Source organism: Pecten maximus, chromosome 6 (assembly GCF_902652985.1).
Source record: "Pecten maximus chromosome 6, xPecMax1.1, whole genome shotgun sequence".
Lineage (NCBI taxonomy): Eukaryota > Metazoa > Mollusca > Bivalvia > Pectinida > Pectinidae > Pecten > Pecten maximus.
In genome coordinates this window covers 22,563,905-22,583,089 of record NC_047020.1, presented here as the reverse complement: position 1 = coordinate 22,583,089, position 19,185 = coordinate 22,563,905, and the positions used below count along the sequence as shown (strand labels likewise).

The following is a 19,185-nucleotide window of genomic DNA, read 5'->3' as shown; positions in this document are numbered from 1 at the left end:
TTTGAACACTACGATAAGTTATATATGATATAGTTTTGTTTTATATTTACATGTTTCTATTTTTTACGACATAAGCGGTAGTATGTTATGGTTGAGTATTGCCTGCATCGGATAGAACTATACCTTTGTAGGATTTCATTGCGAGATTGGACCAGTACGTTTTTGCTTATTTTCGGTGTCAAACTGGAAATGTATTAAGTATGCATGGATTCATGTGCATTTCACTTTGTATTCAACTGCAAATGTCGATTTATTGATAATACTGATCTGTCAGATCAAGCACGTGTACATTCTACACTATCAGGTCACCTAGTTTGTATAACTTCATCACACAATTTGACAGGACATTTGAACATGTCTGATGAATTGTCAGGGAGAAGAAGAAAATATACTCTCAAATTAGTCTGACCCCCGTTTGTCACAGGATAGATCACAAGTCCAATTACTGGTCTTTCAAGAGTTCTAAGGTTCATGGTTCGAGTCATGGTTGCTGCATATATCCTGTCATATATCCTGTCATATATTAATTATGCCCCGCCATTAGATGGGGGCATAAAGTGTTACCCATGTCCGTCCCGTCCCGTCCCGTCCGGGGCGGGGAGGGGGATGATGCAATGTAACTAGCTGATCTCATGAAGTGCGTTTCGGAGTGTCAAGTGGCAGCAGGGGCATTTAATAAAGTCTTTCAGACATTTTCTAGTTTATGTCAATGAGTCTGGTATAGAGGACTTATTCCACGTCCTCCACAGAAGTTAATTTATTCCAAATATTTGTTTCCTAATGAAGTCATCAAAATTGACAAAATCTTTATTTAATAAAAGCTGGCCATGGTAATTAGTTTTTAAATGAAAACATGAAATCCTGCCATCTATGTTCCCCATATTCTTCATTATTTTCCACTTTAAAAGTCTTTTGTAGGACAAAAAACACCAATTTCTTCCATAAGGTGTCAATTTAAAAAAAAACACAAAAGAAAAAAATATCTATCATAAAATATGAATATTACAATGCAGACATTCATATAATATATGATTTACAATATGACCATGGTGTCATGTGTACATGTAGCACACAGTTTATCACTATGATTAAGAAACATTGTTTATGCCCATCAAATTTCATTGGATGTCAAGATGTATAATAATAGAATACTGACTATTCTCTCCATCTGTCTAAAATAGATTCAAGTCTGTGGAAATCTACATTTCAATCTAAGATAGTTCTAGTGTTAATTCTGAGCATAAATATTTTTGTTCAGTGAAACTATAGATGTACTGTGTAGGATGCAATGAATTTAATTGCTGATGTAGATTTTTTTCTATTTATGCACATTTTTGAGACTTATTTGGGGAAGGGTAATCTGGTAAAATTTTGCTTTATTTTTTGTTCTGTTGTAACTATTTCACCATATTTGGAGTTGGAGAAATACTAACAAGGACATACAGTTAATGTAAGCATTGGAAATTCTCAAAAAGGACTGTTGGGAGTAACTAGGGTTTAGCTGAAAGACAAGCATATATATCATGCATCCAATTATGGTGCTGTTGATATTTAAGGATGTTGTTGTAAAGCAGCTAGGTGTCTGGCTAGGCGATTTGGTGCCAAAGACCCGGAGTGTGAGGCCCATGGCTTGTCAGGACGCAAAACAATACATGTCTTCTGTAGTCATTTGTGTTTCCATGCATTTCCATACTTGTATGATACTGTACCTATAAAGACAATATATTAAACATTAATATAATTATTGTTGATACATAGCTTTAAGATGTGAATTAATTATTTGTCACCATTATATTAGTGTATACATCTCTCCATTTCAGTGGGTTGCTGTAATGCCTTAAGAACCTATTCAAGGTTTTTAAGACCAAATCAGTTAACGACCATCTTAAATCGAAACTTTGGACAACCAGTAGCACAAACTCATCCCCATCTTCTCAAACAAGGGGAAGTTACTCCATTTATCACAAAGGAAGAATATAGCCAAAGGCGTCACAATGTCTTCAAGCTTGCCTCAGATCAGTTTGAAGGATCAAAACGTGTGAAGGACCATATCATGATATTCCCATCAGCATGTAGACTTTACATGACCATCCCAATCCCATATCCTTTCAGACAAAACACAGACTTTTTCTACCTTAGTGGCTTCCAGGAAGCAGATAGTGTCCTAATCTTACATAACAGTCACAAAGTTACCACCTCAAATAAGACCCCAAGCTCCCAAAGTGGAATGACATCTGTGCTTTTTGTGCCAAGGAAGGACCCTCATGCCGAGCTTTGGGATGGGGAGCGATCTGGCCCTAAGGGGGCAATGGAAATCACAGGGGTAGATGGGGCATACAACTCAGAATGTTTACGACAATTTTTACACGATTACTCTGAGCACCATTCTGACTATGTGATATGGTATGATATAGAGGGCAAGGTTCATCCTCAGCTGCATAGGTCAGGGAATTGAGGACTTCATTCTGCAGGGAAAACAAAAATGTGTGGAGACCACTTCACGGACTATACACCGAACTAGGGTCATCAAGTCACCAGCTGAGGTTCAACTCATGCAAAAAAGTGTTGACATTGCCTCCGAGTCACTTGAAGAGGTCATGAAGTTTTCCTACCCCCAGGTCAGTACATGTATTCACAAAAAGAAATGTAAAGAAATCATAAATAATACAGTGTTGATTAATCGTTTTTGTATCAATACACTTAAGGCCCTGCCACATACTGGTAGTGGCAGATACCCTATAGTGATTGCTCTGTCTTTACATCTGTCCAGAACACTTTCCTGGCTGCTTCATTACTTTGTAATTATATATATAACCAGTCATAGAAGTTGGATGCAACTTTGATAACCATTATAAAATGTTTCACACCAAATTCCTGTTGTCCTTCAAAAGGTCAAGTTCTCAAACTCGGGGGTTTTCATGGATTGGGACCTCTTTAGTTGTGCATGCATCTGTTTGAAACACATTTGTGTCTGCTTCATTACATTAAAACCTGTCATAGAAGGGGGGTGGAACTTTTCATGGTTGTTAACTGGTTTTGGAAGGTGAGTCACATACTTAAAGGTCAAGGTCTCCAACAAAGGGCTTCTCATTGTACCCAATGTGATGAACTACAGAAAATTGTATCCACTCTATAATTTTGCAATCGGTAAGTCTTGCTATAACTAGAAGACATGCATGTATGGTAAATTTGTTACCATCCAAGTCACTCCCTGTCATCATTTTTCATTGTCCCGATTTGTTAATCTGCATCTCCTTTAAAATGGCAGAAATCAACAAACATTGAGGGTTTCTTAATCAGGGCAAGGAGATGTGAAACAGTGGGGTTCTTACAGAGGTTTCAATCTCAATGCCATCTAGTTGTGGATAACTTCACTGACAATTTGCATAAATATTCTTTTTCACCTTCAGTCCAGTATGACTATTAGTAATTATTTTTTCCATTGTCTCTGTAGATCTGAAGCCCACAAAAATAAACATTTGTAATTCAGTCTAAAATCCCACACCTTAATTATTTGGAAACATACAGTTAAAAGAATCCTTGCTTTAGTTGTTCATTTTAAATAAACAAAGTTGGGGTCATGACACTTGGCCTGCATGGATTATCCAAATTTATTACTTTATATTGTTTTAGGTGAATGAGTCTTATCTTGAAGCCAAGATGGAGTTTGAATGTGTACTTCGGGATGCTCAGATGTTGGCCTATCCACCTGTTGTTGCTGGTAACTATGAAAACAAATAGGGAAATATGTACAGTAGTATACTGTAGAAAGCTGGTACGACATCATTTTTACAGTATGCAAAATTCTTATCCCAAACATATACCGTAAAAAATCGTGTAATTTGCGCACCAGTGTAATTTGCACAGGTACTTTTTGGGGCTGAAAATGCTGAAAAAAACTTCTATCCGTATATTTTGCGCATGAACAATTTTGACCAAAAACGATGTCCAGGAGGTCCCGAAAACGATGTATGAAAATGACACTAACACAGATTAGTACAAAATTTTGCTTAAAATCATTCTAATAAATACTGCAAAAATGACTTTGGTACATCTTGAAGTAAATAAAATCACACCAAAACAAATCATGTGAATGTTGTTTTGGGTTTTGTAGATAGCAGTTCAGCATATTACATGTATAGTTTCTTATCAAATATTTCACACAAGGTGTAAACACATCAAGCAACTCGGATAAAATATTTCTTAACTAGTACAACACTATCAGACATTAGACTACCACGCTATCACACATTAGGCTACCACACTATCACACGTTAGACTACCACACTATCACACATTATACTACCACACTATCACACACATTAGACTACCACACTATCACACATTAGACTACCACACTATCACATATTAGGCTACCACACTATCACACATTAGACTTCCACACTATCACACATTAGACTACCACACTATCACACATTAGACTACCACACTATCACACATTAGACTATCACACTATCACACATTAGACTACCACACTACCACACATTATACTACCACACTATCACACATTAGACTATCACACATTAGACTACCACACTATCACACATTAGACTACCACACTATCACACATTAGGCTATCACACATTAGACTACAACACTATCACACATTAGGCTATCACACATTAGACTACAACACTATCACACATTAGACTACCACACTATCACACATTAGACTACCACACTATCACACATTAGACTACCACACTATCACACATTAGACTACCACACTATCACACATTAGACTACCACACTATCACACATTAGGCTATCACACATTAGACTACAACACTATCACACATTAGGCTATCACACATTAGACTACAACACTATCACACATTAGACTACCACACTATCACACATTAGACTACCACACTATCACACATTAGACTACCACACTATCACACATTAGACTACCACACTATCACACATTAGACTACCACACTATCACACATTAGACTATCACACATTAGACTACCACACTATCACACATTAGACTACCACACTATCACACATTAGACTACCACACTACCACACATTAGACTATCACACATTAGACTATCACACATTAGACTATCACACTATCACACATTAGACTACCACACTATCACACACATTAGACTACCACACTATCACACATTAGACTACCACACTATCACATTATACTACCACACTATCACACATTAGACTACCACACTATCACACATTAGACTACCACACTATCACACATTAGACTACCACACTATCACACATTAGACTATCACACATTAGACTACCACACTATCACACATTAGGCTATCACACTATCACACATTAGACTACCACACTATCACACATTATACTACCACACTATCACACATTAGACTACCACACTATCACACATAAGACTACCACACATTAGACTACCACACTATCACACATTAGACTACCACACTATCACACATTAGACTACCACACTATCACACATAAGACTACCACACATTAGACTACCACACTATCACACATTAGACTACCACACTATCACACATTAGACTACCACACTATCACACATTAGACTACCACACTATCACACATTAGACTACCACACTATCACACATAAGACTACCACACATTAGACTACCACACTATCACACATTAGACTACCACACTATCACATATTAGACTACCACACTATCACACATTAGACTACCACACTATCACACATTAGACTACCACACTATCACACATTAGACTACCACACTACCACACATTAGACTATCACACTATCACACATTAGACTACCACACTATCACACATTAGACTACCACACTATCACACATTAGGCTATCACACTATCACACATTAGACTACCACACTATCACACATTATACTATCACACATTAGACTACCACACTATCACACATTAGACTACCACACTACCACACATTAGACTATCACACATTAGACTACCACACTACCACACATTAGACTACCACACTATCACACATTAGACTACCACACTATCACACATTAGACTACCACACTATCACACATTAGACTATCACACTATCACACATTAGACTATCACACTATCACACATTAGACTATCACACTATCACACATTAGACTACCACACTATCACACATTAGACTACCACACATTAGACTATCACACATTAGACTACCACACTACCACACATTAGACTACCACACTATCACACATTAGACTACCACACTATCACACATTAGACTATCACATTATCACACATTAGACTATCACACTATCACACATTAGACTACCACACTACCACACATTAGACTATCACACTATCACACATTAGACTACCACACATTAGACTATCACACATTAGACTACCACACTATCACACATTAGACTATCACACTATCACACATTAGACTATCACACTATCACACATTAGACTATCACACTATCACACATTAGACTACCACACTACCACACATTAGACTACCACACTATCACACATTAGACTACCACACTACCACACATTAGACTACCACACTACCACACATTAGACTACCACACTATCACACATTAGACTACCACACTATCACACATTAGACTACCACACTATCACACATTAGACTACAATCACACTATCACACATTAGACTATCACACTATCACACATTAGACTATCACACTATCACACATTAGACTACCACACTACCACACATTAGACTACCACACTATCACACATTAGACTACCACACTACCACACATTAGACTACCACACTACCACACATTAGACTACCACACTATCACACATTAGACTACCACACTATCACACATTAGACTACCACACTATCACACATTAGACTACAACACTATCACACATTAGACTACCACACTATCACACATTAGACTACCACACTATCACACATTAGACTATCACACATTAGACTATCACACATTAGACTACCACACTATCACACATTAGGCTATCACACTATCACACATTAGACTACCACACTATCACACATTAGAGTATCACACTATCACACATTAGACTATCACACATTAGGCTATCACACTATCACACATTAGACTATCACACTATCACACATTATACTATCACACATTAGACTACCACACTATCACACATTAGACTACCACACTATCACACATTAGACTATCACACTATCACACATTAGACTACCACACTATCACACATTAGGCTATCACACTATCACACATTAGACTACCACACTATCACACATTAGACTACCACACTATCACACATTAGACTACCACACTATCACACATTAGACTACCACACTATCACACATTAGACTACAACACTATCACACATTAGACTACCACACTATCACACATTAGACTATCACACTATCACACATTAGACTACCACACTATCACACATTAGACTATCACACTATCACACATTAGACTACCACACTATCACACATTAGACTACCACACTATCACACATTAGACTACCACACTATCACACATTAGACTACCACACTATCACACATTAGACTACTACACTATCACACATTAGGCTACCACACTATCACACATTAGACTATCACACTATCACACATTAGACTACCACACTATCACACATTAGACTATCACACATTAGACTATCACACATTAGACTACCACACTATCACACATTAGACTACCACACTATCACACATTAGACTATCACACATTAGACTATCACACATTAGACTACCACACATTAGACTACCACACTATCACACATTAGACTACCACACTATCACACATTATACTATCACACTATCACACATTAGACTACCACACTATCACACATTAGACTACCACACTATCACACATTAGACTACCACACTATCACACATTAGACTACCACACATTAGACTACCACACTATCACACATTAGACTACCACACTATCACACATTAGACTATCACACTATCACACATTAGACTATCACACATTAGACTATCACACATTAGACTACCACACTATCACACATTAGACTACCACACTATCACACATTAGACTACCACACTATCACACATTAGACTACCACACTATCACACATTAGACTACCACACATTAGACTACCACACTATCACACATTAGACTATCACACTATCACACATTAGACTATCACACTATCACACACATTAGACTACCACACTATCACACATTAGACTACCACACTATCACACATTAGACTACCACGCTATCACACATTAGGCTACCACACTATCACACGTTAGACTACCACACTATCACACATTATACTACCACACTATCACACACATTAGACTACCACACTATCACACATTAGACTACCACACTATCACACATTAGGCTACCACACTATCACACATTAGACTTCCACACTATCACACATTAGACTACCACACTATCACACATTAGACTACCACACTATCACACATTAGACTATCACACTATCACACATTAGACTACCACACTACCACACATTATACTACCACACTATCACACATTAGACTATCACACATTAGACTACCACACTATCACACATTAGACTACCACACTATCACACATTAGGCTATCACACATTAGACTACAACACTATCACACATTAGGCTATCACACATTAGACTACAACACTATCACACATTAGACTACCACACTATCACACATTAGACTACCACACTATCACACATTAGACTACCACACTATCACACATTAGACTACCACACTATCACACATTAGACTACCACACTATCACACATTAGACTATCACACATTAGACTACCACACTATCACACATTAGACTACCACACTATCACACACATTAGACTACCACACTATCACACATTAGACTACCACACTATCACACATTAGACTACCACACTATCACACATTAGGCTACCACACTATCACACATTAGACTACCACACTATCACACATTAGACTACCACACTATCACACATTAGACTACCACACTACCACACATTAGACTACCACACTATCACACATTATACTACCACACTATCACACATTAGACTATCACACTATCACACATTAGACTACCACACTATCACACATTAGACTACCACACTATCACACATTAGACTATCACACATTAGACTACCACACTATCACACTATCACACATTAGACTACCACACATTAGACTACCACACTATCACACATTAGACTACCACACTATCACACATTAGACTACCACACTATCACACATTAGACTACCACGCTATCACACATTAGACTACCACACTATCACACATTATACTACCACACTATCACACATTAGACTATCACACTATCACACATTAGACTACCACACATTAGACTACCACACTATCACACATTAGACTACAACACTATCACACATTAGACTACCACACATTAGACTATCACACTATCACACATTAGACTACCACACTATCACACATTAGACTACCACGCTATCACACATTAGACTACCACACTATCACACATTAGACTACCACACTATCACACATTAGACTACACACTATCACACATTAGACTACCACACTATCACACATTAGACTACCACACTATCACACATTAGACTACCACACTATCACACATTAGACTATCACACATTAGACTACCACACATTAGACTACCACACATTAGACTACCACGCTATCACACATTAGACTACCAACTCTCCACATAGACTACCACACTATCACACATTAGACTACCACACTATCACACATTAGACTACCACACTATCACACATTAGACTACCACACTATCACACATTAGACTACCACACTATCACACATTAGACTACCACACTATCACACATTAGACTACCACACTATCACACATTAGACTACCACACTATCACACATTAGACTACACGCTATCACACATTAGACTACCACGCTATCACACATTAGACTACCACACTATCACACATTAGACTACCACACTATCACACATTAGACTACCACACTATCACACATTAGACTACCACACTATCACACATTAGACTACCACACTATCACACATTAGACTACCACACTATCACACATTAGACTACCACACTATCACACATTAGACTACCACACTATCACACATTAGACTACCACACTATCACACATTAGACTACCACACTATCACACATTAGACTACCACACTATCACACATTAGACTACCACACTACCACACATTAGACTACCACACTATCACACATTAGACTATCACACATTAGACTACCACACTATCACACATTAGGCTATCCACACTATCACACATTAGACTACCACACTATCACACATTAGACTATCACACTATCACACATTAGACTACCACACTATCACACATTAGACTACCACACTATCACACATTAGACTACCACACTATCACACATTAGTCTACAACACTATCACACATTAGACTATCACACTATCACACATTAGACTATCACACATTAGACTACCACACTATCACACATTAGACTACCACACTATCACACATTAGACTATCACACTATCACACATTAGACTACCACACTATCACACATTAGACTATCACACATTAGACTATCACACTATCACATATTAGACTACCACACTATCACACATTAGACTACCACACTATCACACATTAGACTATCACACATTAGACTATCACACTATCACACATTAGACTACCACACTATCACACATTATACTATCACACTATCACACATTAGACTACAACACTATCACACATTAGGCTACCACACTATCACACATAAGACTACCACACTATCACACATTAGACTATCACACTATCACACATTAGACTATCACACTATGACACATTAGACTACCACACTATCACACATTAGACTACCACACTATCACACATTAGACTACCACACTATCACACATTAGACTACCACACTATCACACATTAGTCTACAACACTATCACACATTAGACTACCACACTATCACACATTAGACTACCACACTATCACACATTAGACTACCACACTATCACACATTAGACTACCACACTATCACACATTAGACTACCACACTATCACACATTAGACTACCACACTATCACACATTAGACTACCACACATTAGACTACCACACTATCACACATTAGACTACAACACTATCACACATTAGACTACCACACTATCACACATTAGACTACCACACTATCACACATTAGACTACCACACTATCACACATTAGACTACCACACTATCACACATTAGACTACCACACTATCACACATTAGACTACCACACTATCACACATTAGACTACCACACTATCACACATTAGGCTACCACACTATCACACATTAGACTACCACACTATCACACATTAGACTACCACACTATCACACATTAGACTACCACACTATCACACATTAGACTACCACGCTATCACACATTAGACTACCACACTATCACACATTAGACTACCACACTATCACACATTAGACTACCACACTATCACACATTAGACTACCACGCTATCACACATTAGACTACCACACTATCACACATTATACTATCACACTATCACACATTAGACTACCACACTACCACACATTAGACTACCACACTATCACACATTAGACTACCACACTATCACACACATTAGACTATCACACTATCACACATTAGACTACCACACTATCACACATTATACTATCACACTATCACACATTAGACTACCACACATTAGACTACCACACTATCACACATTAGACTATCACACATTAGACTACCACACATTAGACTACCACACATTAGACTACCACACTATCACACATTAGACTACCACGCTATCACACATTAGACTACCACACTATCACACATTAGACTACCACACATTATACTACCACACTATCACACATTAGACTATCACACTATCACACATTAGACTACCACACTATCACACATTAGGCTACCACACTATCACACATTAGACTACCACACTATCACACATTAGACTACCACACTATCACACATTAGACTACCACGCTATCACACATTAGACTACCACACTATCACACATTAGACTACCACACTATCACACATTAGACTACCACACTATCACACATTAGACTACCACGCTATCACACATTAGACTACCACACTATCACACATTATACTATCACACTATCACACATTAGACTACCACACTACCACACATTAGACTACCACACTATCACACATTAGACTACCACACTATCACACACATTAGACTATCACACTATCACACATTAGACTACCACACTATCACACATTATACTATCACACTATCACACATTAGACTACCACACATTAGACTACCACACTATCACACATTAGACTATCACACATTAGACTACCACACATTAGACTACCACACATTAGACTACCACACTATCACACATTAGACTACCACGCTATCACACATTAGACTACCACACTATCACACATTAGACTACCACACATTATACTACCACACTATCACACATTAGACTACCACACTATCACACATTAGACTACCACACTATCACACATTAGACTACCACACTATCACACATTAGACTACCACACTATCACACATTAGACTACCACACTACCACACATTAGACTATCACACTATCACACATTAGACTACCACACTATCACACATTAGACTACCACACTATCACACATTAGACTATCACACTATCACACATTAGACAACCACACTATCACACATTAGACTACCACACTATCACACATTAGACTACCACGCTATCACACATTAGACAACCACACTATCACACATTAGACTACCACACTATCACACATTAGACTACCACGCTATCACATATTAGGCTATCACACTATCACACATTAGACTACCACACTATCACACATTAGACTACCACACTATCACACATTAGACAACCACACTATCACACATTAGACTACCACACTATCACACATTAGACTACCACGCTATCACACATTAGACTACCACACTATCACACATTAGACTATCACACTATCACACATTAGACTACCACACTATCACACATTAGACTACCACACTATCACACATTAGACTACCACACTATCACACATTAGGCCTATTTATTTGTTTTTTTGTTTCTCTCGCACCCTTAAAAGCACTTTAGCCATGAAAAAGGTTATGCAAAGAAGCCACTTTTATTTTCTAATGCATCAGAAAAACATTTTGAGGTGCATTTTAGCACCAGATGAAAGCATTTTGCATAATTATCCTTGAAATCATGTGCTGGTTTTGTTTCCCTAGGATTAATACTATAACTATAATATTTTCAATGGTACCCATTATCTACAGTAAGCAAAAAATGAGATGTATGTGTACTGGAAGTTAAAAAAAGTAATGAACATTGCTTTGCAAAATAAATGTTAAAAATTTATCCGATTCCAAATATTGATGTATTCTAGAAAACTAAATTCATGATCCTGGGAATCTGGCAATCATTTCCAAAATAATTCTAGATTTTACATCATTACATATCAACATTCTGCTTTTACTTTTCAATCTAAAAAAGTTTGATAAAACTTCTCTATTTTGTTAATATCATATAGGTGGTAACCGTGGAAATACCATCCATTACACCAGAAATAATCAAATAGTGCCTGATGGGGATATGATCCTGATGGACGCAGGATGTGAATACCACGGCTTTACCAGTGACCTCACCAGGACGTGGCCTGTGTCAGGTAGGTATTATAGAGTAATCTCCCCTTTAAGGTAAACTGATGTACCCTTACCAGTGACCTCACCAGGACGTGGCCTGTGTCAGGTAGGTATTATAGAGTAATCTCCCCTTTAAGGTAAACTTATGTACCCTTACCAGTGACCTCACCAGGACGTGGCCCCTGTCAGTCAGGTAGGTATTATAGAGTAATCTCCCCTTTAAGGTAAACTTATGTACCCTTACCAGTGACCTCACCAGGACGTGGCCTGTGTCAGTCAGGTAGGTATTAAAGAGTAATCTCCCCTTTAAGGTAAACTAATGTACCCTTACCAGTGACCTCGCCAGGACATGGCCTGTGTCAGGTAGGTATTAAAGAGTAATCTCCCCTTTAAGGTAAACTTATGTACCCTTACCAGTGACCTCACAAGGACGTGGCATGTGTCAGGTAAGTATTAAAGAGTAATCTCCCCTTTAAGGTAAACTTATGTACCCTTACCAGTGACCTCACCAGGACGTGGCCTGTGTCAGGTAGGTATTATAGAGTAATCTCCCCTTTAAGGTAAACGTATGTACCCTTACCAGTGAACTCGCCAGGAAGTGGCCTGTGTCAGGTAGGTATTATAGAGTAATCTCCCCTTTAAGGTAAACTTATGTACCCTCACCAGAGACCTCACAAGGACATGGCCTGTGTCAGGTAGGTATTATAGAGTAATCTCCCCTTTAAGGTAAACTTATGTACCCTCACCAGAGACCTCACCAGGACGTGGCCTGTGTCAGTCAGGTAGGTATTAAAGAGTAATCTCCCCTTTAAGGTAAACTTATGTACCCTCACCAGAGACCTCACAAGGACATGGCCTGTGTCAGGTAGGTATTATAGAGTAATCTCCCCTTTAAGGTAAACTTATGTACCCTCACCAGAGACCTCACAAGGACATGGACTGTGTCAGGTAGGTATTATAGAGTAATCTCCCCTTTAAGGTAAACTTATTCACCTTTACTAGTGATCATCACCAGGACATGGCCTGTGTCAGGTAGGTATCATAGAGTAATCTCCCCTTTAAGGTAAACTTATGTACCTTTACCAGTAACTTAACCAGGACATGGCTTGTGTCAGGTAAGTATTATAGAGTAATCTCCCCTTATGGTAAACTTATGTACCTATAACAATACTTTACCAGGATACTACTTGTGTCAGATAGGTATTATAGTACCTTTATAAGTGACCTTACCAGGACGTGGCCTTTGTCAGGTAGGTACAATATTATAGAGTAATCTCCCTTTGTTTAATATACTACTAGAATCTTCCCCTACGTTGAAGGTATACCAGAGAGTCTCCAACCTATTTCATTTACCAAAGTCCAGTTGCTTAAATAATAGACAGCATGTGTAGAAGTAGTTCCAGCTGCTGTGCAGAATGCATGCTAGCTGTTATACCCTAGGGGTTGACAGAGAAATCACACCCTTATTTTGGGGTGACAGAGAAATCACACCCTTATTTGGAGTGACTGAGAAATCACAACCTAATTTGGAGTGACTGAAAAATCACACCCTAATTTGGGTGACAGAAAAATTACACCTGAGAGGGGTGACAGAGAAACCACACCCTAGGTGTTGACAGAAGGATTCACACCTTATCGTGGGTAACAGAGAAATCCTGAACAGGTAATACAGGAGGCAGATCTGTGATGAGATAATAATGTGTCTGTACCAGTGACCTTACGGAGACAGGACCAGTGTTGGGTAGGAAATCAAGCTTAACATGGCTTTTGTAATGGCATTATCCTGGCAACTTTAATTTCAACTTGTTTATTCTGAAAAGAAAATCAAGACTAAAGCTAGTGTTGCTTCAATTAATCAATTGACAGCATACTTGCTTTACTTCGGACTCAATCATAATTGTTGGTGAACATGAAAATTTATTGAGATTAACAATTTATTTGAAAAGTGATTAAATGCACAAAATTATTAATAAAATGCATTAAAGCTATATTTCAAAACATATATTGTAAAAAAAAACACCTTAAATACCTGTAGAGTAACATATAAGGTCTATTACAACGTGGAAATAAATACATCACATTGTTTATAAGTTATACACATATACTGACCGATCACCAGGATAGCTGATGCTATTTCCTCATGTTTTAATGTATTACCTTACAGGTCGGTTCAGTCCAGTACAGCGATGTCTCTATGAAATGGTTCTGCGTATCCAGCTGGAAGTTATCCCCCTTTGTACACCAGAGTTCACTCTGGAGCAGGTGTATGTGTACATGCTTCATCTGTTAGGAGATGAACTTGTGTCTCTTGGTCTAATAAAGCCTAAAGACAAGTCATCAAATCACGCAGAGGTAGGTGTGCTATAGAGTCATTGGATTGTATAGGTGTCATTTACTAATTAACATCAAACATATCTTGCATAATATTAGATACATTGAAAGTCTATGTTCTATAACAGCTAATCTATGATAGTATAGTGAAGACCTCTTTTGTATGTATCATATACATTATTGGTTTAACAGTTTGAGTTGTTTACTTATGAGACTTGTTCAACATTTTTTACTGTTGAGGCATTAGAGGAAGAATTTCCTTAACCTCAGCTAGTCGCATGGATAATCATATTAAACATAGGGCTACTCTTGTAATACTTGGTTTCATAAAAAGTGCATTTACCATCTTCAAAATGAACAGGTTTCACCCTCAACCCAACTTTTCACTGTTGGGGTTTGTCATAACAAAATGGTTACAATTTGATTGGTTCTAGAAATGTAATTCCTTGGTAACTGTTAGTCTAATACAGCTGTATGTGAAAAGTAAAAAACTAAACCCAAATCAACACAGGCCAATCCACACTTTTTTCCAGGAGGTAAGAAAGTTTTATCCTCACCATATTGGCCACTATTTGGGGATGGACGTACATGATACCCCGACTATGTCACGACACACCAAACTCCAGCCGGGCATGATCATCGCCATAGAACCAGGTCAGTTCAGGTTTATGCTGTACAATATTTATAATCATTATATCTAACATATTACTTGGATTACAGGGTGTTGGAAAACCTTTTTTTTTATAGTTTTTCTAGACAACAATTGTATGTTAGATATAAAAGATGTCAGAATACTCAGTAGTTGGATAAGACAGGTTTCAGTGTAGTACATTGAATTGGTATGTATGTAATTTAAGGTCATAAGTACCATATACCTGTTAAAGTCAACCTTATCCCCAATCAGTGAAAGTCGCTGCTGTGGAAACAATTTTATTCAAGGTTATAGTCAAGCTTCAGTCCCAGGTGGTGAAGTTGTCATTGCATGCTACTGTCCATGTTTTCAATGTCATTGCATTAGTCCAGGTTTGTCATAAAAGTAGTCCACTCATGTTTCAGTCCAGGTTTGTCAAGGTCATTGTAAGGCTTAAGTGCAAGTTTGACAAGGTCATTATCATGTCTCTGTGCAGATTTGTCAAGGTCATTGTAATGCCTCTTTGCAGGTTTGTCAAGGTCATTGTAATGTCTTTGTGCAGGTTTGTCAAGGTCATGGTAATGCTTCAGTGCAGGTTTATCAAGGTCATGGTAATGCTCCAGTGCAGGTTTGTCAAGGTCATGGTAATGCTTCAGTGCAGGTTTGTCAAGGTCATGGTAATGCTTCAGTGCAGGTTTATCAAGGTCATAGTCATGCCTCAGTCAGGGTTTTTCAAGGTCCTGGTAATGTTTGAATCCAGGTTTGCCAAAGTCATGGCAATGCTTTAGTTCATGTTGGTCAATGTTCTTTTGTATTTAAGATATAAATGCATGTCTTACCTTTATTTCATCTACCCATACAACAGGTGTCTATATTCCTACGGATCGCACCAGTGTGCCAGAGCAGTATCGAGGGATTGCCATACGGATAGAAGATAACTTGCTTATCACAGAGTCTGAGCCCATCGTCTTGTCTGCAAAGTGTGTGAAAGATCCAGATGAAATTGAAGAGCTGATGGCCACCAAATCCTGAGACTCACAAATACAAGAAAATAGCGCACCTCCAAAGAAAGCTCTCGTAGAGAAAATGAAAATGATTTTGCATACCGTGGTCAATGGAAGATGTTTTGTGAGATTTTATGGACTGGAAAAATTAGAAAATCTATGTTCAGGATTAAGTTGAAAATTACTTTTAAACTAAATATTTGAACATCATTCAATTCATAGAGAGTGAACAGAAATAATCAGCAGTGATTTCATGAGTCAATGATTAAAATGACTTGCATGTTTCTATACCGAGTCCAATATGTGAATAATTGACTAATAATGATAAGAGTCAAGGCACCCAAACCAATTCAAAAGTCTTCAAATTAAGAACCCACTGTTTAAATTTAACATTATTGTGTTACATTGTATTTGATAATTTATAATCTATTACATTTTTGTAAAGGTATAATTGTTCTTAGATTTAATCATTACATGATGGATTGCTTTGTGAAGTGGAGTCATGTTTTTGTTTAAGCGATTTATTTTTGGTCCAGTAATTTGCAGTACAATCTTTGACTGATAGCAAAGGTACTTAGTTTTGTATTCAGTTCAAAATCAATGCAACATGATTTCTAGTCCTCGGCTCCACACCAGGCTGCAATGTGTAATAACAATCACCAACAGTATTAGTATATTTTTATAACTGCTGTGTCCTACAAAATCCTATGCTTCATATCACTTACACCCCATACCATCTGTGCCAAATAAAATAGGAATGCAGTACCTTCCACTTGATTGCGTAACACTTAATAGGGTATTTCGTTTATTGGGGTAAATTCAAAAACCAAAACCATTTTCTCTTAAATCATGTTTAAAAAATTGTTTATTATAATTGGTTTGGAAAAGTTGTATTTTTCGGTTATTCGACTTCGACAATCTAACCAAAAAAATGGATATGCTCCAATTTTAAACAAACAAGGAACATATATTTTGAGAACAGAAAATATCTTGTGTTTTATATGGACAATTTTTAAACCACATTATATGGACAAACCAGTTTGTTAATGTTTAGCCCACATCTAACTTTTCAGTGTTTACAAGATGTTCAGATGCTAATACAGGCCTTGAAAGTCTTTTTCAAGACTTGTTTGGGAGCATCCTAAAATCACTAGATCTATTCTTATTTCACAAACAACTCTGGTCCAATATGTTACTTCGTAAGTTCTGCAGGTGATAAAATAATTCTCAATTTTCCAGATACCAAACTGTAAATTACAGATGGTCCAGTAGACCTATATCTGACTAATTCAATCCAACCTCTGATTTAAGTATTACTCTGGACCACAAGTTTTAGTTAGCAGGTTTACTGTATTGAGATGTTTAAAATTAAACAGCTTGGACATCACTTTTTTGGTGAAGGTTATGGTTATTTAGCTACAGCACTGGACATCTGAACACAAAATTTTATATGGACCTGAAATTCTACAATATACACGTATACGCATTATGATCCAAAAGGAAATATT

General features: G+C 37.5%; 1 protein-coding gene across 1 annotated transcript; it reads left to right on the top strand.

The window, feature by feature from the left end:
• The first annotated feature begins 81 nt into the window (after nt 1–81).
• On the top strand, nt 82–19,064 carry LOC117329258 (xaa-Pro aminopeptidase 3-like). The gene is given in 8 exon segments (XM_033887119.1): nt 82–154; nt 1,821–2,442; nt 2,444–2,618; nt 3,634–3,721; nt 13,600–13,734; nt 15,876–16,063; nt 16,576–16,696; nt 17,539–19,064. Coding segments are annotated over 8 exon segments (1,563 nt in total). The 5' UTR covers nt 82–87; the 3' UTR covers nt 17,706–19,064.
• The last annotated feature ends 121 nt before the right edge of the window (nt 19,065–19,185 follow it).